The 25771-nt window shown below is 38.4% G+C and overlaps 1 protein-coding gene across 6 annotated transcripts in view; it reads left to right on the forward strand.

The window, feature by feature from the left end:
* The window catches only part of LOC122846583 (regulator of G-protein signaling 6-like), a 42351-nt gene that overhangs the window by 7370 nt on the left and 9210 nt on the right, over nt 1–25771 (forward strand). For all 6 annotated transcript variants that reach the window (XM_044143624.1, XM_044143626.1, XM_044143627.1 and 3 more), the window contains 4 exons: nt 22160–22259; nt 22948–22998; nt 23085–23191; nt 25362–25413. In XM_044143624.1, the coding sequence (XP_043999559.1) occupies nt 22160–22259; nt 22948–22998; nt 23085–23191; nt 25362–25413 (310 nt within the window). The remainder of the gene's footprint in view (nt 1–22159; nt 22260–22947; nt 22999–23084; nt 23192–25361; nt 25414–25771) is intronic.

A 25771-nucleotide genomic window follows, 5' to 3' on the forward strand; every position in this document is an offset into this window, starting at 1 on the left:
TCTTACCCGTAAGGAGTTAGTAGGGCCAGTTTGATTTCAAAGAGACCAAAACATTCCAAAAGTGGATCTCCTTTGATAGAACTGCATAGAGGAATATACTGTCCAATCTGCCACATTTTCTGCTAAAGAATATTGAGTTAACTGCGTAGGCAGTTAGACAAAGGTGACTGTGACGTATCTAGCCGTAAGAGATGTGGAGTGCTCTGGAGAGGAGGAGGTTGTCTCTGTTCGTGCAGCGTAGGCGATGCAGCGCTATCTTCCTCTGCCTCGCTACCCATGAGGAAAAGAAAGTAGAACAACACAAACCAATAAAGGCAACACGTCTTATCGCCAAAGAAGAAAAAAGAATGGGTGCGCAGACATAGGTTGCAGACGTACTCATCATACTGAACAGACTTTTCAGTTTGTCTGTTTGTTTGAGATTAAGACTACGACCTCAGCATGAAACAAAGAAGAGAGGCATAACTGTGATGGAAAATTAAATTAAATAGAGTCCACTTTTCAGCTCTGATGGGGTGAAGCTCACTAACTATAGCAAACATCTCTTGTCCCCTAAGTGCATGAGTGCATGTATTTTTTCCTTTTTCCACTGGGCCATTGTTGAGGCTGAGGCCCCTTTGTGAAGATAGCTGTAAAGAGAAAACTTCTGTATACAGAGAGTATGTTTTCAAAAAGATTACATTTGTAGTTTGTTTCTTTTTAATTGCATCCAAATTCATTTTTAATTTCAGCCAAATTGGTTTTGGGAGATGTGGGGGGATAAATATTTACCACTGAAAGTGCTGTGTGCATCTCATTACAAATATCAGTTGTATTTGCATTTTCTGTCAAACCTCAATGTTTTGGATGATAAAATAAGTTTTAATTAAAATTTCCTAATCAAAATGACCAAATAAAAATAAAGATTCAAAGTTATGGTTCATTTATTAGCAAGAAAAATGTATCCAGATCATCGTGGTCCAATATGAAAACATTACATCGATCTTTCCCTTGTTAAATCATGAATTAGCTAAGATTAATCATATTCATGTTTTATTTCTAAATGGTGACTGCTATATAGCATCAAACAATCGCTTAAATGGAAACTTCATGACAATATGAAGTAGGCTAAAAGATCTCAAAAGTAACATGTGATCGAAGGAGCTTTAAAAACACATGAGAAACCATATCATTGGTATCTATCAGTTTGGAAAGAGTTACAAAAACTTTTCTAAAGCATTTGATCTTCTCAATAAAAAGAGCCACTATCTGATGATGTAGGAACACAGAACACAGGAGAAACTTCTTTCAATTGGTAGGGATACTGTATTTAATATAAATTCAGGTAACATTTTTGTGATGTGAAAATGTGTTTGATGATTTGAAACACATAAATGTACTAAAATACAAGCCATCTGATAATGGAAAAAATACTTTTTTATGATGCTTTACACTGTTAAGTACATTCTGGCAGATTTCAAAGGTCTTTCCATCCTTTACCTAAAAAAAAAAAAAAGCTACACATGGAACAAAAACAAAAAATAAAAATTAAAATCCCCATTAGCCTTTTCTGACTCTGGTTGAGTGTCAATATCTTTTTGTTCATCTCATAATTTTCTTGCCAGACACCAAAAGCCTATTAGTGGACCAAAATGCTAATTACTAGCATAATAACGGCAGTGCTTCTCTCAGTGTCTGTTGCTGCATGCAGAGGAGAGGCCAGACATTTTTAACCATCTTTCCGCTTTTCATCTATCACTGATTTTTGCGGCCTTTCTTCTGCTTCTTGCTAATTAATAATTGAAGCCCATTTGGAGTGTTCCATATTCTGAAAAATATCGGCTCCTCTGAGACATCATATCCCTCTCTCCCTCCATGCATCTGTTCTTGCATGGCACTTTGTCTATGACTACTTAAAGGGCCTCCTTGACGGCAAAACCTCTTATTTCGCGTATTGTTTGAGTACATCAATTTATTATAGAGAGATAATGAAAGTGTTTGCTCCTGTAACAACAGTTATGGGGTGACTAATACAGGTTATCACACCTGTGTCACACCACTTAGGTAGATGGATGTTAAATCTAATATTCCCCGAGGGATGAAAAAAAGAAATTACCGTCAGCGTTAACTTGAACCTTGCTCACCATCCAAACGGATGATTATTGTTTTGTTGGCTGGACGATCATTTAGACACAACAAAGGGGACGTTTTTTAGAGGGAGTTCCCCTTGAGGATGCTGTGTTAATTATATGGAAATTAATAGAAAACTGCAGCCAGCGCACCACCAGTCGGACATTGTCTCTTGCTTGCTGGGTAGAGAGAAATAATATAACTGTAAATGGCAGCTTCCTGCACCACTGATTCTCCAGCTACAGCAGGGATGGCAGCTGGGTGGATGTGAAGGGCCAACAGAACCACTTTGGTCAGGAGAAGGAAGCTGCACTGCTCATCTTCCTCCTGCTGCCAGTGACTCACTCCCTCTCACCTCTCTCTAAAGAGGCCCATGGAGGGAATATCTCCTCTCTTTTCAGGCTAACCTCAGTCTGAAGTGTTTATGGACCACTGTTTGCTGTCCCTGTGTGCACTTAAGATAGCACGCTGCAGCCGAACACTCTTGATATCGCTTCTACAACTGTAGGGACGAGTTCACCCGGCGCTTTATCATGCACGATCATTTTAACACTTGCACCATGGGAGCCTTTATCTAAGGCGCTGGTATGAGCTGAAGCCTATATGCCTGTGCATGCTAAGTGTAGATGTGGGCGGCTGGGCTGCTTCCCTGCTTGGGTCAATGAGATCAAAAACCATGAGTGCAAAGCTCTGTCTTACGTAACCAGCTCTCGTCTGTGTCATGTGTTGTGTGTCTTCCTCTTCTGTTTAGTGAAACATGGAAATCTTGAAGGCAAAGTGTAGGTGGAGAATAATTTATAGATCCTCAACAGCCTGCATTCGGCGCATGTGCCTTGATTTACCTTATCCACGAAGGACTGAAAAGGGTGGAATAGGAAACTCCTTCCTATCTGTTTGCACACTGTCAACAATGAGCCCTGAAGAATTTAATAATGCAGCTAGTTGTGCTTTTTTGGCGAGTGTAATGCTGTGCATGCATGCAGAGGCTGAAGATGAGAGGTGGCTGATGTGGGGGAATGGCTCTTACCACCGTGTCCCACTTTTTAAAGCCCTCCAAAGCCTTCTGAAGCTTTCACTTGATGCAGAATAAAAACTCTGCATGAAGTCTCACAATAGATAGAGTGCTCTTCAAACACCTTTGACTGTACTGTTGATAACCTCAGAATCTCTGCTGGATGCTAAAACAGCAGCCTGCACTCCCATGGAAGGAGATGAGATGGATGTACTGCATTTCTGTTGAGACTTGATGTTCACATGTGCTGTACCAAAGGACACAGTACATTTTTTAAAATCACCGACTGATATTAATCTTGACTAATCATTTCCTGTTTTTGGTTAGTTAGAATTACCAGCATGTCTTTCTGCTTGCTAAATGCAGGGATAATACACAGAAAATGTATAGCTATTTTTCTTACTTTCAAATTTTGAGGTTTTTATGCATTTCCTTGATGTCTAGGGAATTTGCCTTTTAAATTGTATAACTTGGGTCAAACACCCTGCACCTTTTCATAAGTTTATCTTGATTGATTGGAAATTTGTCTTGTTCCACCTATATTTTTCTGTGGAACTGAGATCAGAGCGTAGTGACAGCCACTACAAATCATTGTTCACCTTGATGTTTTTAAATCTAATTAGGCACCATCATCTTTGTCTAAATGGAAGACCCATTTGTGCCCAAGTTTTAACTTCCGGGCCGAGGCCTTGGACTACTTTCATTATTCTGGCTTTTAGCAAATCCATTTGATGATATCAAGTGACCTTATAAAGAAAAGGTCCAGCTTTATTTAATTTCAGATAGTGAGAAAAGGGATAATGTTATTTTATTTAGTTTAGGATCAGGACAAGAACTGTTGTGTGGTTGAAATGTAACTCCATCTATGGGGAAAGTGCTAACCAGCTTAGCTGTTTTAAATTAACCCAAAAAAGGAAAAATATTCACTTCATTGTAAGCCATAAATGCTGATGACTTCTGGGTGTCCAGTTCTGGTTCTCTGAGCCTTAAGGCAACACTGATGTATTTAAGATTGGTGACTAACCCTGCTTTAGTACTGACACACTGTACCAGGAACAAAATGAAACTTAAAATGACAGCAAGCAGTTACTACATCAGTAAGATTTTCTTATATGCCGAGATTTATCAGCACAAATCGTTGTGCCTTCCAGAAATGGATACATAATAAAAAAATAGATAAAAAGAGGTACTGAAAGCATTTAAAAAAAGCGCAAAAATATCTATTTTCTCAACAGAAGTGATAAAAACATGAAAGAGGAAACAGTAAGTAATGTTTGCTCTGTCAGTGAAACTTGTTTGTGTGCTTAAGCTTATTCTTATAAGGATCTCCAGAGAGAGTTTTCTGAAAATATTAACAAAACATTTTCTTGCAATTATCAGGCTTCGAAGCAGAAATGAATGATCTTATCATGTTAGTTTGTCTCAGTATAAACACTGCCACTCTGTAAAGGTGTGGTCAGATACATGCAAAATTCAATATTTGGTGAATAACTCAAAGTACCCTGATCATAGCAGTCCTATGGTGAAACATGGTGGTGGCAAGGGAAGCTGAAGACATGAGCTCGACAGGATCGAGGTTCAACTTTGTCAGCTCTAAAGCGTTACATCTCTAAACATTCAGCCAGAGCTAGTATGAAACGGCTTAATCAAAGCAAATGTTTAGGTGTTTGTAGTGGTCTGGTCAAAGTCCAGAACTACATTAAAAATAATAATAAAAAATGCAACTATATTCCAAGTCCATACACTTTGAGGTTTCTGCTAGTTTCACCTCCAAACATAACTTGTAAGATTTTATTTTCTTGCTTTTCTCTCCTGTCTTTGTTTTTCACTTTATTCTTCCTACTACTGGCGTTGCCTCATTAGGCTGTGGTGATAGATTAACTTTGAAAAAGCGATCCTCTTTTCAAGGCGCCCACAGCTGACAAGGATCAGTTATTAAAGTGCCAAAGCAGATCACTTGTGCGTGCAGGCCGCAGTGAGTTCAGCAGAAAGACTTTGTTGTACTCAATTTGGCTGATGAAAATTTGACAGCTGATTAAGCAATAAGAATGTAGGGTCAGCTGGTTCATCTGTCCTGTTGAGTTACGTCTTTAAAAGAACATTAAAAAGTGATTATCACATGATCAGATGCACTGCGCTGTGTTTCCTCATTATTCATAAGGGAACCACGGAGAGGGAATACCACATCGTGCGTTTGTAAATGCGTCTTTGCCATTTCATGTTCCAACCTCAGGAGAGCTGAATTCAAATGAACACGTCAATAAATATCTATATCTTCTCCTAAACACATCTTAGCATGTAGGAATGTGATGATATTTATTATAAGTAATATTATGTTTATGAATATTATGAGTAGTACCAGTAGTTTTTTTGTTTGTTTTTTCCTCCCCACCAGGGGGTCTTTTTGTGGGCTCTAGTGTCCCTGATATGAAAGTAGGCTGACAGGAAAAGGGGGAAGACATGCGGCAAATGTCACCGGGTCCGGGAATCGAACCCACGACGGCCGCATTGAGGATTCAAGGCCTCCCAATGTGGGTCGCGCTATCCCCCACGCCACCACAGCACGCCCATGAGTAGTAGTTTTTGTCAGCTACAGTGCCTTGTATTTTGTTATTTGCCTATTGACCTTTTTTATTGTTTATTTTGAATGATTCAGAATATTTAAACAATTACAGTAAAAACAGAAGCTGGTTAAAAAAATAAATAAATAAATAATGGTTTTTTATTAATTTTGGTAGATTTGCTTAAAAAAAAGGCTTTCCTTACACCATTTTCTGTATATTTTTGCGCCAAATTCTCAGAATTCCTCAAAAGTCAGCTACAATAGTACCCTCAGTATTTTCAATAATACTGATGAGATGTGATTTTCTCCTGAAAAAAGCTGTGCTGGCGTGGCTGCACTATATTTCATAATTTAATCAATGAAGGCTTCATCAAGTGGGCCTTCTCTGCTCAGGCACTAAAAGAAGTGCTTAGATAATGACGAAACAGCAACAAAAGAACACACGACATTCAAAAGGAGAATGATTGCTGCTGACAAAGAGCGTGACTCAGCTCGTCACACAGTGAAGCCTGAATGAAATATTCTGATCAACAAATGTACTGTCACTGCAGATCCATCTGCCAGAGCAGCCATTTGTTTTGTTCGTCTGAAAGGTCGGCAGAGAGAAAAAAATGTGTTTTGATCAAAAGAAATGTATGATTCCTGTAAGCAGGACAGAAAAAGACACAAAGAGATGAGGCGTCATCTGTGCACCACGGAGGCACAGGTAGTGATGGACCGTGTGAGATCGGAGCGCAGAGACTCTTTGTAATTGTCACCGGGTTCAGGATGAAGCAGGAATGAGTCACCAGGGCCCAAATGTTAATCACCCTCACAGACTAGTCTGACTAAACATGGCTCAGAGGACCAACCATCTGGTTTTGTTCCGACTCAGAGACGTGCGTTCCCTCTGCTCTGGTTCATTTCGACTAACCCGGCCTCTGTAACCCTGCCTGTCGGGATTTCATTGTTAACCACACTGTCAGCACCGTAGCCCAACCCACCCTATAACCCCACATTTAAAAAATTAATTACACAAGCATCTCTGTGTATGTGTGTGTAGCTGCAGTCAGAGTCATAAATGTCTGTGCAACTCATTTGTCAAGGATGACACTGTTATCCTGCGGAGCACTGGGAGATTTTAAAATGAATTTGTGATGTGACAGAGGCTGCGCTGTTTGTCAGTATTTGCAGGAGTTACATAATAATCCTTTGCAGGTTTTTCCCTTTCTTCTGTGTCATGCTGAATGTTAAAGCAGTCGTGGTAGACCTTGCTGCATTCCTGTTTCTGTTTCTTCTCCAGATGATATGTCAACCTGAGAGCGGAGGCCAAGTAACAGAGTTCTGATTGCCTTTTGTCAGGCAAAAAGGACAGTGATTGATTTGAGTTTACTGCATACAAATCTATATTCAGTAGAGCCTTGCAGAAGTATTCACATCCCTCAAGGTTTCTCACATTTTCTCTTACTTTTCATGTGAAAATATAGTCATGAAGTGCAAAGTAGAGCACTTTTTACTACAATTACAGATGCAAGTGTTTTGTGGCATGTGGCTGCCAGCTTCACCCAAGTAGACACTCAAATTGTTGCCATGCCATTGTTGTTATGTCTCTGGCAAGTGGCAAACACATAAAACTCAGTCACATTGTAAAGAGAACATCTGTGAACATCAATTTTCAAGTCATGTCACTAACTAACCAAATATTCCCACAGATTTACCACAGGAATGATGTTTTCATTGTGATGTGCTGTGTGAGATTTTTACACACACATCTGGAAGTTACACCGTAGGAAGTAGTAGGCCCCTTCTTGTCACAATCTTGGTTTTTGGCTTGTGGCAAGCTGAAAATATAACTTCTCATGGCTTTCTATTTACCTTACTTCAATTAAGTCCAGAATTGTGGAGTGCATCACAACTAGTTCTTTCCTAACAATTCAAATCTCTGCAACTCCTCGAGAGTGATCATATCTGCCTTTCCATTTTGAGCAAAACTTTGTTGATACTCTGCTATTGTAAAAAAAACAACAACAAAAAAAAACAAAAAAAAACTGTAAAACTGTATTCCAACAAACTCAGCATTTAACTTTTCTATATCTACATCCTGTCAGTCGTGTTGCTTGGTTTTCATGCTGCTGTTTGTTTATAAATGTAGTCATGCTGTATTTGCATTGAGATCAAGTTATAGGTGGACTTTATTTATGTGGCGTATGAATATCACTGGTTGCACTGGATTTCTTTCAGAAATATCAGAATTTTGCCTTCCACGCTTTTCAGATTCCCATATGCAGAAAAAAATATTTCAAAAAATCCAAACTAAATGCCCTTTCATTTGTGGTTGACAAAATGTTAAACAGCTTAAAGACTAAAAATTTTTTACAAGGTACTGTACATAAAGACAGAAGCTCCCTATCATTAACACTGTGTGAAACTCATGATAATCCCACCCTCCTGTACAAACAGCTACTTAGAAATGTCTTGCAACTTGAGCTTAATTCAATTAGACACTCCAATACATCCAGGCTTTCATTTGACTCCACCGCCTTTTGCTTTATTTGGAAATTGGTCTTCATTAGCAGCAAAGAAAGTAGGAAGGAAGCGCCAAATGCTTTTAAGCTTGTAATAATTATAAGAACTGAAGCTGATCCAGAGAGGCGGGGGTGGCTAATAACGATGGTTTTTGGGCAGCATCTCCAGAGGATCTGAAGGGGTTCCTCCCACACTTTTGTGGCTGCGCAAGGCAGAAAGGTTCAAATAAAAATTCATGATTACGGGATTTGTTTTCCACAGTGAGCACACGCTGAATACTTCTGAGAATGAAGCAATGGTCAGCAGCTGTTGTTTTTGATGTGGCCTTAATGTTCTCCTGAGAGTATAACTCATTACATGTCATCCATTACACAGACGAGCTCCATTAAAGGGCTTTCACAGAAGAAGCCACGCTGTAGTATTTTAAGTGTTTCCTGACCATAAAACAGATTGTCATCACTGACATTGCAGGATAGATATACATTACAACACCCAACAGGCGATTATCCAATAGGCTTAATGTCTTATGTGCTGCAAATGACTTGTGAGATTTAACAGCTTACCATGGAGGACGGCTATGCCTCAAAATCATACATAATGACTTAAAGAAACAGGCCAGCATTCATCAATTTCTCGCAAGATGCGTATAATTGTGAACATTTCTCCATCAGAGTAACACAATAATAACAATATCCATTGCTATTTCATGAAATATGCACAGGACTGCTCAGAGTTTCAATATTTAGTGCACTGTTTTGTTTTAAGCGTCATGTGTTCAACCTCTGTGTGACTGTAATCTATCTGGACAGTTAAATAGACTCCTGCCTTTGAACTCCACACCTGATATAGAAGATAGTCACCAAGATGTTAATGATGGAAACATGAGAATAGATTTCATTCATATTCTTTTCTCATCTTCTGTGTCCTGCTGTGATTTGTTTTGTGGAGGCTCAAGCATCTTGAGCACTATTATGTGTGAATGTTTTTGTTTTATTTTCATTTTCTATTTTTATTTTTACAGAGTGTGAGAATAGATATGTTTGTTTTGAACCACTGCAAAATAAATCCCTATAAGTGATCTAAATATAGTAACCTTGCCTGTTGGGATTTTGGAAGGAACATGTTTATTTGATATGGTCATAGCGTTTTAAGAATAATAATGCAATGAAATCCTTTTCCTCATTTATCATGTAACTCATATTTTTACAATAGACAATACAATGCCTCAACTTCTATTTTACAGTTACATTATGACTTCCCTAGTAGCATACAAGATGGCATAAAAGTTTTCATACATGCTGTTGAACTTTTGCTCAGAAAACTTTTTATGAATTGAACTTTTGCCATGTTCATTTGCTTGTGAGAGGCTTTGGCTTTTTTACAAACTGTGACTAAGGCTCCAGGTTATGCACAAACGTTGCTGGTAATTAGCTTTTTAGACTCAGATTATTCTGTACTAAATGATATTTCAGCGAGCTTTGGATTACAACAATGACATAAGCTCATTTTGCCTTCTCGCTGTCCGTCTTCCCTCTCCATGTCATCTGAAAAATATTTGTGAGCTCTTCCAAGAGAAGAAAACGCTGTGTTTGGAGAGAAAATGATAAAACAACTAACATGTCCTTGTAAATCAGGTGTGGATGAGCAAATTGGCCTTGCAAGCCATTGCTAAAATTACAGCCTGCTGTCACAGGCAGATAGCTTGTGGCTGGGCAGGAGACAGTAAAAGACACTTCATTTAAAAATATATTGAAAGGATATTAGACTACAAAGCATGGCTAGTTCCTTTTTCTAGAGAGTCTTTTTAATAATTTAAAGCTGTGAGACTGTTAGACTGCAAATTCTAGCTCTGCAGACATAAAGAATGGTTCATTTTTGGTTCCCTAAGGTGAAGCATTTCAAGATTTATGAGCACATTCGGTTGTCTCCTGGCAGTGCATTAGATTTCCGCACAAGGTGGTTGGCTGGACTCTATAGGTTACCAGTAATAGCACCAGTCGGTATCAATATGTGTTTTTGCTAGAGATGCAACATAGCAAGTGATGGTTCTTGCATAAATTGTGTCTTGGATTAGCATCTCATACAGAAACACAAATACACTCTCCCAGAGAATCTACAATATATATATATATATATACTTTTCAGATTATACCTGATGTTTTAATCATTAAAAATTCAACTTTACAGTTCTTTTAAAGTTAGACTTTGTGTTTCAAAGAGAATTGTCAAAATAAAGAAAAATAATTTAGGCCAAGTTTGACGCTTCTGTATATTGTTTTTACACAGTCAATCTAGATCTAGATTGACAATTTAGGGTGGGATTAATGCCAAAACAGTTCTTTAGTTTTTTTTATCCATTTTCACAAATAGAATAAAGGTGACATAACTATGAGACCATGTTTTAAAGAATCTCTGTTTAGTGTAGAAGTATCCAGTAAAGGTTTGATCAGCTTAGGTATTTTAGAGTAAATCTTTAATAACCCTTCAAATTAACATACGAATGAAACACCAACACATTTACTCAATGACTAAATATGTAAATAAGTAAAGGAAGTGTAACATTTTCACCCTGTGTGGTGAAAATTTTAAAAACCTCCATGAAGCACATTTTTTGCTACAATTCTCATAGCTTCCCACCAAACATCTCATGCCTCATTTGCTTGTCTCATAATAGAGCTGTGTGAGGGGAGCGACGACAGCAAGACAAAAGCCAGGGTTGCAAACATCTCTTCTGCAGGTCTCTGTCAGGAAAAGGAGTCGTCGCCTCCGGGACTGAGTGCAGCAAAGCATATTACAAGTGTGCAGCATTGCTTGCCGCCCCGTAGCACCAAGAGATGAGATTTCACCTCCATATGTGAGCCCAGCTGGCCAAATTTTATTACCTGCACATATGAGTTGGGAATAACAAGGCTTTATTGCCAACATTGCTAATCTGTCATCCAGTAAGAGGCAGATATGTCTTCATAGCTCATCATAAGAACTGAAGGGCCGCTCTTAGAAAAACGTCCTACTAGTAAAAATGCAGATTCCTTGATGTTATGAGAGTATAAAAAGATCTGCGTGGATCTCCTTTGTGCTGCGTAGCTCTGATCCAGCACAGGTAATGGGCATATCAGGCCTTGCAGTAACACCTGTGTGTGTGTGTGCCAGTTGTACAACAAAAGAGAGGACGGGTGGAGCTTAATGACACACAGCGGAGCCCTAAAAATCCTCTTCTACACCGGCAGCCGTGATAGAAAATCCATGCATATTTAAAGGTCAAGGGCCTCTCTCTCACACACTGATTTCTTGTGAGTATTGAAGTGCAAAAGCAGCCAAGCTGAGGAGAAACAGGATCATTTAGGACTGAAGTATAAAATGTTTGGCAGGTTGGAACGTAAAGTCTGTTGCAAGAGAGAAGGAATAAGGAACAGATGGTGTTATGAATTCATGACATGATAAAAAAAAAAAAAAAAAAAGGTAAAATAACATTTAGGTCAAAATGTGGTTAAGCTGATTAAGATGTGACACATGATTTGGCAGCAAAGTGCTGTTACATGCTATTAGACACGCATGCACACACTACTGATGAACTACAGAGGGCAAAGTGGATATTGGAATGGCAGACAGACACATGGCTTTACAAAAGTATTCATACACCGTGAAATTTTTCAGATTCTGTCTTTAATGCATTTCAATAGGATTTTATGAATTGGACTAACTCAAAATAGCACATAATTATACAGTGGAGGGAAAATTATAGTTTGCTGTTTTGGTTTGCGAAATGATTTTCAGAGCTTTGAACATCTCACAGTAACAGTACGGCTATGTAACCTAAAAAAGGAAAGAGATTATTATCCACCCACACTAACACACACCATCACAAAAGACGTCTATGGTAACACTGGAGGAGCTGCAGAGATCAACAACTCAGATGGGAGAATCTGGAACAACTATTATTCACACACTTCAGTCGTAGCCTTAGTGGAAGAGAAGGAAAAAGAAAACAATTGTTGAAAGAAAGACGTAAGTCCTTTTCACTACTTACCACAAAACAACATGTGGAAGGAGGAGCTCTGGTCATTTAAAATTTAACTTATATGAAAAATCCCATGTGGATCATGGTGGTGACCACATCATTAAAGACATCAAAAAAACTTTCTAGAGGCTTTAAAAGATTTTAGACCCAAAGTTTATCTTCCCGCAGCAGAGGAACCCTAAACCTACAGCAAGCGCTACTATAAAAGAATGATTTAGATCAAAGCATGATGATGTGTTAGAATGGCCCAGTTAAAGTCCAGTCCCTAAATCCAATAGCAAATCTTCAACAAAACCTCAAAACTTTTGTCTACAAATACTCTTTATCCTCTCTGACTTAGTTAAAATTGTTTCAGTTTGGATAAAACGTGCAAAACTGGAAAACATAGGCAGCTGCAAAATGTGGTTCTATAAAGTGTTGGTTTAGGGAACCTGAGTACAAATAGACACCACACTTTTCCAATTTATTTACTTTTTTTCAAAAATAACCAAAAGAAGCTGAAAACAGTATATTCTCTTCTTTCCTCTTCAGTTATTTACTACTTTCGGTCTGTCACTAAAACACAAATTCTGTTTGTGGGAAACCTAAAATAAGCTTGTTGTTAAGTTGTATGCCTATTTCAGTCTTATAGGCACCTTCAATATTCCCATCCTCACCCACAAGTAGACTCTTCAGTAGGGGAGTTCGTCTCATGAGCGTCAGACATCAAGAGCAGACTTGTGAGTCAGGCGAGGGACGAGACAAACCCAGGCTCGACAACTCATCCGCTTTCCTCCCTTGCTGCAACCCAATTACCACCAGGCCTGGAGGAAAGGGGGCCAGCAGGAGCGCTGTCAGGGGACGATGCCTGCTTCAAAGATAGACAGATGGTCCTGAGGTTTCAGCACCTCAAACCAATTTCCTGCAAGCATTAGTTCATGTTAGTTTGTGCTGTGCCCTAGATAACACGTCAAGGTAAAGATATATTGACCAAGGAGGTTGGAGAAATTGAGTTTGTATTAGCAGCCATAGAAATCTGCCCATGTCACCAGCAGTTTGGCAGAGGATGTGCTGCGACTCAGCGGTCAGAGTTTCTTTATGGACAAGAGAAAAGGACTGGAGGTGGAGACATGAAATCCTGATGTGAAAGCCCGAAACTGAACACACATCTCCAGCTATTCATCCTCCATGAACTTTTTAAAATGTTCTCAATAAACTGTCTGTTTTTATGTGACAGACTGACACTAAGAACCACCATGGGTCAGTACTTTGTAGAACCTGGAGTTCTACAAAGTATGACTATCAGCATTGCACATTTTCAGCTCTAATCTAAACCATTCCATTCTAGCTGTAACTGTAAGGTCACTGATCTCCCAGAAGGATAACAACCATCTTAGTCTCAAGTCTTCCCAGTCTTTAGCAAGTTTTCTCGGCTCATGAGACTTTTCCTCAAAAACTCCTCGGAGACTTGAGACATAATATTTTCTATCTCAAATTTCCCTGCTAAAGAAAGCCATCCCCACATCACGAGGCTGCCACCACCATGTTTCACAGTAAAGATGTTGTGCGCAGGTACAGCATTACAGACAGATTCTCTAGTCTGATCAATGGATTTCTGAGCTGCTGGTTGTGGACGGTCAATGGCCGTGTCTTGTTAGATTTGCAGCAACTTGCTTTAATCTCTTTGTTCCTGCCTCCTCTGGTGTGTTCCTCAGTCTTGATTATCAGGTCTGTTCTCAAATGTTCTCTAACAGACCTCTGAGGCCTTTACAGAACAGCGGGATAATATTGAAGTCAAATTACTCTCAAATTGATGCCATTTAATAACAGAATGGCTCCTGAGTACAATTAGTTGTAATTGATTTTATTTGACAGCATAAGAGTAAAGAGGGGCTGAATACTAAAGCATACATGTTTATTTTTATGTTTCCATTATAAAGACCTTTGAAATTTTATTTTCTTTCACTTTACAATTATGACCTGCTTCATGTTGGTATGTGATAGAAATTCCCAACACTGCAGTTTAAAGTTGTAATGTGACAACATTTTGAAATGATTAATGAGTATGAATGTTTCTGTAAACAGCTGTATTTGATGGAGTTTAACATGTTGTGGCTTTTCTGCAGTCTTTTTGTTTTACCTTACCTTACCTGTCATTTTCCTTGCTCTGCATGCAATTTGCTCTCCACTGAGCCTCTTTTAAAAAAATAAAATAAAATAAAAGATCAGTACCTTTGAAGACATTACTTTTTATTTTAAAGCAGAACCCTGTAGGCACTTAAAATGCAGGTGGTGTGAGAGGTTGTGCCTCTCTGCATGCAAATTTCTACTAGTAAGTGATCTCCCACAGAGAAAGAAACTGCAAATAATGAAGAAAGTGACATTTCATGGACTGTTGCAGTGCATGACGTAAATGTCCCTCAGCTTGTTTTAGAAGAAAACGAAAACTCACAAAACCCAAAGATTTATACACATCAGGGTACAAACCAGCCTCTAAAAGCAGCCTCTGTGTCTGAGCAGGGCACTCTGTTTTAAAGAGGACCGTCTGTTTTAAAGAGGAACGGCAGACTCCCGTTTTCTCCCATCACTCAAGCCCTTAGCAACCCGTGAAGTATCTAACAACAGACGTTTACAAGAGGAGAGGGGTCTTTTTCTGTCCTCTTTGAGTCTCATCAACAAAAGGTGACCCAATGAGTCACTGCGGTTTGTGGGCAGACTTACACTCTCCTCAGCACAGGCTGCTCAGCCTGGCTCTGATTCCGTTTTAGTGGTCATCGCAAGAACTTTTGCCAACGTCAAACCCCTGACTTTCATCTCATTTTGCCACAGCAAACCTTAAAATAAGTTTTCAAATTTGCCAGCTTATAGAAAGAAAGGATGAAAGCTCAACCAGCAGGCCTATTAGAGAAGCAAAACTTTTAATTGCTTTGATTTTCATGCCACTTGCGTTTTTAGAAAGATAATCCGTTCTGGCATACGCGCAGTTTAAAAATGTTATCTTGATGAATTATCATCTGACAGGAGGGAACATCCTTATTCATACTCGGATCTGATTGCTTCCAACATAGCTGAAGGTTAAGTATGACAGAAGAATCCTTCTGGTTTAGAAGGACGCTATTAGCATCCAGAAGGGCTGGCAATCAAACTGTTTCTAAATGTGGACTCAATGCATTCCTGCAACTTCTTCTAGGACTCTGTTCTGCTGTGGATGCCACAGGTAAAGACTGCTAATGCATCCTGTGTAATTTAATTACACATGAATCAACCTGTCAACACCTGACTGGAATGAAGGGCACTGAAATGAAGGGACTAGATTTCCATCAGTCATGAATATTTTACATGCTTTCATGCTTCAGAGGATCAGATAAGAATGTTCAACAACACACGCTGTGGTTCAGATTTTTAAAATCTCATTTTTAAAGCTTTTCCAACACATCACTACCATGATTACTCAGATCACAGTACCCTTAAATTTTTTTACATGCTTTGTAGTTTAATTGGACTGTTTGTAATACACCAACTTTATGAAAAGTAATCTGAAATGTGTGGCATGCATTTTCATTCTGCCCCGTTTAAACATGAAAATAAATTCCATTTAGAAGTCACAAAAGAAGTACATAAAGTGCAATTAAATAAATTAGACTGTTCTGTGAAGTCTTCAAAGGTTTGTTAGAGAACATTAGAAAACTAAAAGGCCCTTCAAGATCAAGGAACATGGCAGACAGGTCAGACAAGGAGATCATTAGTTAAAGGAGCAGTCAGGAGACCCATAGGAACTGCAGATATTTTGACCAAGGCTATGAGTTGTTATTTATGGAAGAGAGGCATAAAGAACGCTATAGTTGAAAGAAAGCAATAATTGCAAACTTTGTGCTTTCCAGGGGACACAGGAGTGATGTTGAAGAACGTCCTCTGGTTAGATGAGATCAAATTTAAAGTTTTTGCCCTACATGCACATTGTGGTCACAGATTCATGAGTGCTGATACTTAGTTTTCAGCATCGACAAAAAAGCTGGTCAAAGTTGATGGGATGTGATGGAATTGAATACAGGGCAATACAGGATGACAACTTTTAAAGTTCAAAGCCAATTGACAATGAAATGGTCCATTCAAAGTCCAAACCTAAATCACCACGTGGTCATTTTTAGCAAGACTTGAAAATTATTTATCTCAAATATTCTCCATAGAGTTTTTACTTTGGGCTAAAAAAGACTAGTAATGATTTCATCTTCACTCGCAAAGCTAATAGAGTCTCACCCAAGATGGAATAGCAGTGAAAAAAGATTCTTCAAAGTCTTGACTGAGGAATGTTCAGCACAAATGCACACCACACTTTTGAATACTCTTACAAAGGACTTGATATACAGAAGAGCCTGACAGGAGGGAAATATCTTCACTAAAGAGTATATATAAATATACTGTATATATATATTTGTTGAGTGAAAGGAAAAGTGAAAGGAAAAGTGTTTCCCTGTAGGACGTTTCTGTGGAAGATAGCAATTTACACATTTACACATCCACAAAAAAACAACCAAAACCTGTTTATGTTTTGGTTCATCTTCGAATTCTGCACACATGACTGTGCATGAATATGTGTCAGTGTGCGAGGGAGTTTATGCAAATGTGATTCATTCACACGTCTCCAAGCAGTCCCAGTTTCCAACCATCCCTCTTATTGAGCTTGGCTTTTCCCGTCCGTATGCAGCTCTGCAAGCAGCTGTCACTGGCTCTCGCCACTGTGTCAGATCCAGCAGGGAAGCTCTCTCAGCTCCCTCGTCATGACTCGGCATGTTCCGGAGTTGTTTGGTGTCTGTAGTATGGAGAAGATATGAAAAGAATAAGAGGAGTGTCTTCTCTCTCCTGCAGGCTTTTTCTCACCTCAGTCCCCTAAGGCTTCACATACCAGCTGGAACTCACTTTATTATGCAGTCAGCATGGTGCAGAGGTCAAAGTGGTATTGAGGGGAGTAATGTGTGACAGGCTGTGTACTTTAGAGAAGGTACTTTGCGAAATGTCACACTGTAAGTAGCAAAATAAATCAGATTTTATGCAACAAAATGAATAATCTGTGCAAGTATAAAAATGTTGTACTATACCTAATCCTAATAAAACAATATAATTAGTAGCTTTTGTTCACTTGTATGTAAAAATTGTATTAAGTTTTAACTGATATGTCTTTAAGATACAAACTACTTCAAACCAAACCATATAAATAGCTTAAACTACAATCCAATTAAAACATGTTGTATTGAACAAGCTCACACAGCAAGTTGCAAAATGCAAAGCAAGAACAACTGGCACACCATGAGGCAACTGGCAACGATGCAGTTACTGAACAGCAGTTTCGCTAGAATTATAAGCCATAAACATTTTAACACAGTCAGGGATTTGAGGCGCCGCCGAGCCAATCTCACCGTCGGCAGAAGACCTCGGAGCAGCTGGAGCAGATGGCGGCTCCTTTCAGCGAGTCTCGTTGCTTCTGCATTCTTACAAAAACACAGATATCAATGTTGGAAAACAGTTAAGTGTATTTTATACTTTTGCATAAACCTGCATAAAAACGTAAGCAGGCACTTTGCTGTTGAGACAGGTGTGGTTGTGACCTCAGACAAGAACCTGAGAAAGAAGTAATGCACTCACGTCCTCTTCAGTTGTGTGTCTTTTAGGCAAAATCAGGTAAGAATGTCCATACAGTGACAGACCATCAAAAAATAAAACAAAAGTGAGAAAATAAACTACATGTTTTCAAAATTATTTGCAATTAAAAATCTAATAAGTGTGGTGTTCATTTGTGTTCAGCCACTGTGAATAAATACTTCATAAAACTACTTTTTACTTCAATTACAGCTTCTAACCTGGCCACAGATTCTTAGCTGACTGAATAGTCATGATCTAAATACATGAACAATTTTATGGGTTTTGGCTAATTTGAGACAAACTATACTGAGTTCTTCATTTTCACCAGGTGCTCCCTGACAAGGCATACTCATCTCCAGGATGGATAACTTCCTTTGTTTCAACAATTACCTGGACATTTTCCATTTTCTCTATAGCTCCAAAAGGAGACATCCAGCCAGAGTCTCCTGAATCATTGATGGCACTATTACTGATGGGTCCATCTTCGGTCTCATTTTTTTAACAACTCCATTTCATTTTTTGGGAGAAACTAGCACAGTGTTTTAATTTTAGTAGGTGCTTTTACACTCATATCTTGCCCACAAGAGCTGAGCATGTCACATTTACTTGATTGCTATTTTTGTCCCTGCTGTGCCCTGTTTAAGGTTGATTCTAGGAGAGATTGTAAGTCATTTTTAGGTTATTTCTCCAATTAATTTAATTCTAAACATAGAAACATGCAACAGAGAGTTGGTAAAAGTCTGATCTGGCGTTAACATGAGCTGGTGATAATTTTTGAGAATCAGTTAGGCTGCATGGCCCAAACATTCATGACCTGCTTACTTGACAGCTCTTTTCACATATACTGGCTGCCTGGGTAGAGATGTATAAAAGGCCCTACTAATGTAGAATACATTCTTTTATTGCTGTATGATAGTTAGGCAATTCGAACATTTTAATTGAGTGCATTTATTCAGAAAGAGAAAAAATCCCCAAAATTATTTCTTTAACACATTCATTGGTATTAATATTTTGTCCAGCCCTGTTTTGCCAGCAGGACAAGATTGGAGCACACACACACCCATACACGCACACGCACACAGAAGGAACCTTATTCCTTGTAGTCTTTGCACAATCTCTCCAAATAGTTTATGCCCCATATGTTTTGCATAAGGCCTAAGTTTAGGAGACCAGATTTCTGTCATAAGTCGATCACCCGTTTTGTATTATCATCCAAATTACGGAGAAAGAAACTGTCTCTGTGGCGACTGTTTTTTGTGAATAGTGCTCTGTGTCACCGACCTGAAGGTAAAAGTCTAAACACATTGTGGATTAGATGTGTTGGGTCTGCAGAACTGTTAGCTGCCCTTTCCTGACCCTAGTCCTGTATGGAGTGAAGGTCAGTCCTGATGATCTGCTCTGCAGACATAATTGTCCATTGCTGTCTGACCCTATGTCCTGTTTTGTGGATGAGCCAAACCACACAGTGGTCGACGAACACAGAATAGACTAATTAATAGCAGTGTAGAAAAATGACCAGCAGCTCCTTTGGTAGGATGCACTTTTTTTTTTAGTAGTCCCTTCACTGTCCATTGAAAGAACTACTTCCCTACCTTAAAAAGATGAATACATATGTAGCTTACTTATGGCTGTGTTTTCTGAAAACATTATAGATCTCCTTTAAAGTTATAGTGCCCAAAGGGATATGAATTTATGTGTCCTACAAATGTATATACATAGGCTTTAGATAAACTGTGTTTTTCTGATAAGTGAAACAGAGCACAGACTAAAGTGCTTTTATTATGCAAGCTGCACTGATCAGCCGTTAGGAACCCTTGACACAAAGCTGTGATACCATTAAGTGGACCACATTTTCTATAGCTGTTTCTCCTCTGTTGTCACACTATAGGAAGATAAGCAGGTCAGCAATACTTTGGTCTTTGTTTTTACAAGAGGATCTTTGCCTTTTTGTTATTCTAAAAGTTAGGTTTGACTTATTCTTCAGAGATGGATCAAAGCTATTTTAAATTTCAAAGCTAAGTTCTTTACTTTTTATTAGATTGTTTTGCATCTGATCTTCAATGAAAAGACCGATGTGCCACAATGCTTCATTTTGTTAGCGCAGCAGTGTGACAAAGCATATTTCTGATGGAGCAATTAATCGGATGATAAAATAATAGCCAAAGTCAAAATGCTGATTTAAATAGATACTTTCTGATAGAAAAACATCACTCTTATGCTGCTATTGAAATTGCCAATTTCTGAGATAAATTAGCACTAAGCGGCTGTGATAAAAACAATTTGCATGGTTTTTATACAGGCTTGATAGTGTATAAAACAAATTAAAACATTTTTTTATAACACCTTGATAGTGCTTAAGAGTGTTGAGTAAAATAATAGATTAAATAATATATTGAAGCTAATATATTGAAGTCATATCCAATGACACCCCAATTTTAGGGGTGTCAGTGGATAATATGGTCATAATAATGTCATAACAGTGGTCAAAAGATCTGCAAAATATTGCTAAATAGCAACCATTGATTAACACATATTAATTGGATAAAATGACTAAATTGTGTGCTAACTTGGGCTTGGCTGGCAAATTGGGCCAAGTAGAGAAGTACTTATGGTTTTTATTATATTTTCTCATGGTCATAAATGTCTCTACTAAATTTTATCAAGATACTTTCACAAAATACATTTTGAGGTGTTTGTGTAGGCAAAATTGGAGGTGGACCCATGTGCTCCTGGAAGCCGCTTAACTTTATATTTTCAAGCTAGCCTCCCTGTGTAAGTAAAAAGCATTCACTTACAGATATGCTTTCTTAAATGATGTATGAACTGTGGTGCAAGTGGCTAGAAGTGCACAGAAATGGCAGTAACTGTAGAGCTCAGCGGGATGCTGTGAGCCAGACTTTGTGACTTGACGTCCGCCTTGTGGCGTGATATTAAGGAACATAAAAATAAATCTGTAATCGGCTGTCTTAAAATTCTCATAGCATTTATCCCAAGAGTTGCTTGTTAACTGACTCACACAAACTGCAGCAACAATGTGTGTGTATGTGTGTATCTGACAGCGCTCACTCGCTGAGCAGACATTGAGCCAGGCATAAAGCATTTATCTGCCAATCCAACTACCTTAATGGAAAGTACCACAGTAAACTGACTGTAGTTACACACTTACGTCTAAATATTTATGGAATTTTTAATTGACTAGAAATGTTTCTAGTCAGGCTCTACTAGACCATCTTACCCACCTCATAAATCATTTAAGATTTGACATTTAAACATATTTAAATGTAATAATAAGAAATTATGAATTCTTATAAGGATGTATCATGTTTGCTCTTCAAAGACCGAATGTTTGCTTGCTTGCTGTGAGATCTGTGCTGTGTGCTGGCTGCATGGAGAGCTGTGAAAGGATGCGCCTAATTTTAGGCAGCTAATGTGTGATGTGTTTGAGGCTCTGGCTCGGTCGGAGGTGTGATGTTTATCTTTGCCTCTGGGATTAACATTGAGAGCTTTTTCGGCTGTGGAAAACTTCTAACCCCTAGTTGTAGCTAAATAAATCACTTTCAATATGTGGCCACAGCCACACAAACCCTGGATTAAGTTTTGCTGAACCCTTGACCCAAGTCTTTGAGGTTTTGAGCTTTACAGAGTGGAAGATCCTATGGGTGTCACTTCATGTTATTGTCAGAAAGAGAAATGTTTAAATTAAACTGTTCAGCTTCAAGCCTCTTCACAAGTGTGGAATTGGATATGACGTGTCAGCTGCAGAATGTAGCATGGCATTTTACATTACTTGCTTCAACTTAAAACTCTTAAAGCATGCATCCGTCCGTCCATCCGTTCAAACTCATTTCAGCTGCTTGTATCCACAATCTATTTCTTTTGGTTGTGGACAAGGGTAGGAACATAGGTTGACTGACAAATCAAGAGTTTCTCAGTTTATCTCAGCTCTCACCGCAGCAAATTGGTACAGCGTCATCACTGCAGATGCAGCAACAACATACACAATACTTTGTCATGTGATTTCCAGCTAAGTCAGGTTGAGCAAAAGATTCTGCCAGACATTCATTGTGATTTCAGCCTGAGCTTCAAGTTGCTAAAATATTTCTTGTAACTACTTTTTTTTTACATTATGAGACATATGTTATTTTTCAGTTTTGCTTCTTTATTTCAACACCTGGCTGTTCAACCATTACTTTTGTATCATTTCAAGCTATTCCTTGAACGTGAACTGCTTGACTTTTAATTTAAAAACCGGATTGAGTTGTTGTGTTGAAAACCTTTTGACCAACAGTTTATAAAATGCAATGGGATGAACAACCTCTATCTTTCTGCTCCACAGATGGAAGACATCGTTACACGAATACAAGATGAGAAAGCCGGAGGAGTTGCCATCCGGACCGTTAAAAGCTTCCTCTCAAAGATCCCTAGTGTGGTATCAGGTTTGTATTTGTGTGAAAACCATAAATGAGCATATACTGCACGTGTGTGTGAATCATGTTTTAACATTTAGAATGTTGCACCCTATGAGCTGCTTCTTTCTTAGTAAGGGCTTATATCACCTTATGCATTTATAACTTTGTCCTTGGTATTGTGTGTTTGCCATTCTTGCATTCTTTAACTATGCAAAACACATGAGTCACAATAAATTATATATGTATGACCTTCTGTGCTCATTTTCGATGCTACTACTAAAAAAGCAGGGAGATCATGTCTTTGCCGGGCTGTTTCATCCCGTTGTTGCTACCAATTCGGTAAAGCGCCTTCTTCCCTCTGTTTGTGTGCCTATTTGTGTAGGTGCTGTATTCCTTTATGTTTATGCTTCTGTGTAATAGTGAGTCACAAGAATAGGACGTGGAGGTTGCTCTGTCTCTCTGTGAGGCTGCGTCTGAGTCAGTCCTTCACATGGTTTCCTCCAGGGCTTTCCAGCAGCTTCTACTAAGCACCAACAGGGGGGCTGAATGTTTTGCTGTCCAGGAGCAGCGAATGCAGTGCAAACCTGCCAACAGTGCGCTATATTTAGACACCTACCCAACTTTGACAGCTTTGAAGAGAGGCAGCTTTTGTCTGAACTGTTGTGTATTTGTAATTGTGACACCTTTCTGACCGTTGCTGTTCTGTGGAAAACAGGGGCAGACATTGTTCAGTGGCTGATGAAAAACCTCTCCATTGAGGATCCAGGTGGGCCTGCTGACAGATGTTGAGTAATGAAAACACAGAGAGATGGAAACACATTTCATGTGTTTTCCCCTCTCTCCCATCACTAGCTGAAGCCATCCACCTCGGTAGTCTGATCGCAGCCCATGGCTACATCTTTCCCATCTCTGACCATGTCCTGACCTTAAAGGATGACGGAACCCACTACCGCTTTCAGGTACAGAGAAGTCCGGCGTGGGGCTGTCCTGGGGCTTTGCAAGGCCTTTGAGTATAGAATAATAAGATGATAGTTGTTTATCAGAGGGATGTGTTTACTGCTTGATGCTAATGAGAACAATCCTTCCTAAGCCTATTACTCATTCCACCAAGGTCGATACTATACAGTGCACCTTGTTGAATGGTGCATCAGAGCAAGAGGAGGCAGCAGGACAGAGCCTGTGGGCCAACAGTGGAGCTTGTCACAAAGGTGTTTTTTGTTAGCTCCATCTTACCCAGTACAATCCTTAACTGGGAAGCCCTAAGAAGAGAGGAGGAGCATTTATCTTTGCTAGTATTGGCCAAAATTAAAAGCCTTTATTATATCTGTGCAGGGAGGGCAACACTTATTCATTCAGCTGGGGCTAAAAATATTCCCTCTGATGATGATGCAACAGGCCCACTAACCAGAAACCCTGAGAAGAGTCCATTGTAACATGCTGGAAAATCTGCATAGCAGTACTGCTAGAGACTGTGGCAGCCTTAAAATAGGTACTAAACTGGTAGAGCACCCAGATTTAATGGCAGCTGTCCTCCAATGTTTGTCACACTTTTGTGCATTGTGTTACAGACTGTTTTATTCTGAGCTGACAGTTCTGAATGAGAGCAAGTTATTATGCTCACACAGGTGCATTTATCAGCATCAGTCTTTCTCCTCATGCTAATTACTGTCATGACAAATAGTGCAAATGAAATATGTGGTTCTAATTCTGTCCTACTATTAAGAATGCATGACAAATTGAAGTCATCAATTATGAATGCACTCAGGAAGGAATTCTGAATCTGTAATTTCAGCAGGAATAGAGAGAAAAAAGTCACCATTGCTTCATGGTTATGTATAGTAGCTAAAGGTACTTCAAAGACTGTGTTTGAACAAATACTTGTTTTCATTTTGATCCCAATAAAGGTGAGGGAATATAATTATTAATAATTATTTTTGCCTTTAACAATACATTTGAACAAAACAATATATGTGTGGACATTTTTAAAGTATAATATATTTTCTTCTGAAATGCACACAGATAGATACACACTCAGATATGTTCATACAAGCAACAATATTTGAGTAGATATTGTGTTTCAGAGAAACCACCACCTTATTGTAGACAGCAATAAAATTCTGGCATAGTCCTGACTGGATATTTGGATACATATTCAAACTGCTTTAGTTCTTGGCAAAGAACTAAAGCTTTCAAACAAAGTTCACCAATGTTTTTACACTGAAATGGGGAAAATTATGTAACACAGAGTTTCTAGAATGATCAGAACCTCAATAAAATGTATGAGCTACTTTTGAAATGTGGCACCTTCCAAGAAAATTATACTTTTTAATTGACTCTACCATTTCTGATGGGAAGGCGGTCAAATATTGAGCGAGAATACTAAAATACAGAATAATTCAATGAATAAGAAAATCCATGAAAATCCAAAAGTTACAAGAAATTGAAGAAAATCTCAAGAGAACCATGAGCTTACAGACCACATAGTAACTTAACCAGGAAGACAGAAAATAATACAGAGGAGCTCAATATTTATAATCCACAAATACTTGAGATTTCCTCAAAATATTTTATAACTTTTTATTTTAATAACTCAAACACAAAATAAACATTAATATGCTTTAATATATACATTATATATATATATATATATATATATATATATATATATATATATATATATATATATATATATATATATATATATATATATATATATATATATATATATATATATATATATATAAAGTATATATATATATAGTATATATATATAAATTATATATATAATTATAATACATATAAATTATTGAATATAGAACGCCAACTGTAACAAAACCGCACAATCAAAGCATAACTCCAGGTTACCAAGTATCACAGCAGAATCAAAATTTTAACTTGTTCACCCAATTCTTATCAAAAATACTCCTGGAGGTTGCATGTTGGCAAAGTGACATTTCCAATGCATCATTAAAAGTCTAAATTAGTCTGACTGTAATTCGTGTTTGAGTGTCTTCACACTTCTGACCAGAACTGTTCTGAAAGTGATGAAAGGAATGGACAGAAAAACTTTATTTAGCTTGTAAATTAGAAAACGAGCCATTTTTAAAATTAAATTCTGTCTATTATCAGTCTCCATACTTCTGGCCTTCAAACTGCTGGGAACCTGAGAACACAGACTATGGTGAGTAAAAGCTGTTGATTTCCACTTCCTTCTCAAAACCTGCAAAGATTTCCCTGATGTCTTTAGCTGTTTCTTTCTCCAGAGCTTAAACACAGCTCACACTGTTGACACTCACGAAGTATTGATCCACAGGGCTCTTCCCTGTAATGCATCTGGCCCTGAGGAACATCCACCAGAGAGAACCCAATGGGATAGGATTACCCTAACAAATCAAGATGCATTGACTGCTTTGACCAAATCTCTGTCTCACTGGATAGCCCTCTTGTTTTTATTTTATTTTATAAGACAACTAATAGGCTTCATGCTTAAATTAGATGAGTATTGGTGTTGCTATAAACATCTGAGATATTGGTTCAGA

The sequence above is a fragment of the Gambusia affinis genome, linkage group LG16, assembly GCF_019740435.1.
Source record: "Gambusia affinis linkage group LG16, SWU_Gaff_1.0, whole genome shotgun sequence".
Lineage (NCBI taxonomy): Eukaryota > Metazoa > Chordata > Actinopteri > Cyprinodontiformes > Poeciliidae > Gambusia > Gambusia affinis.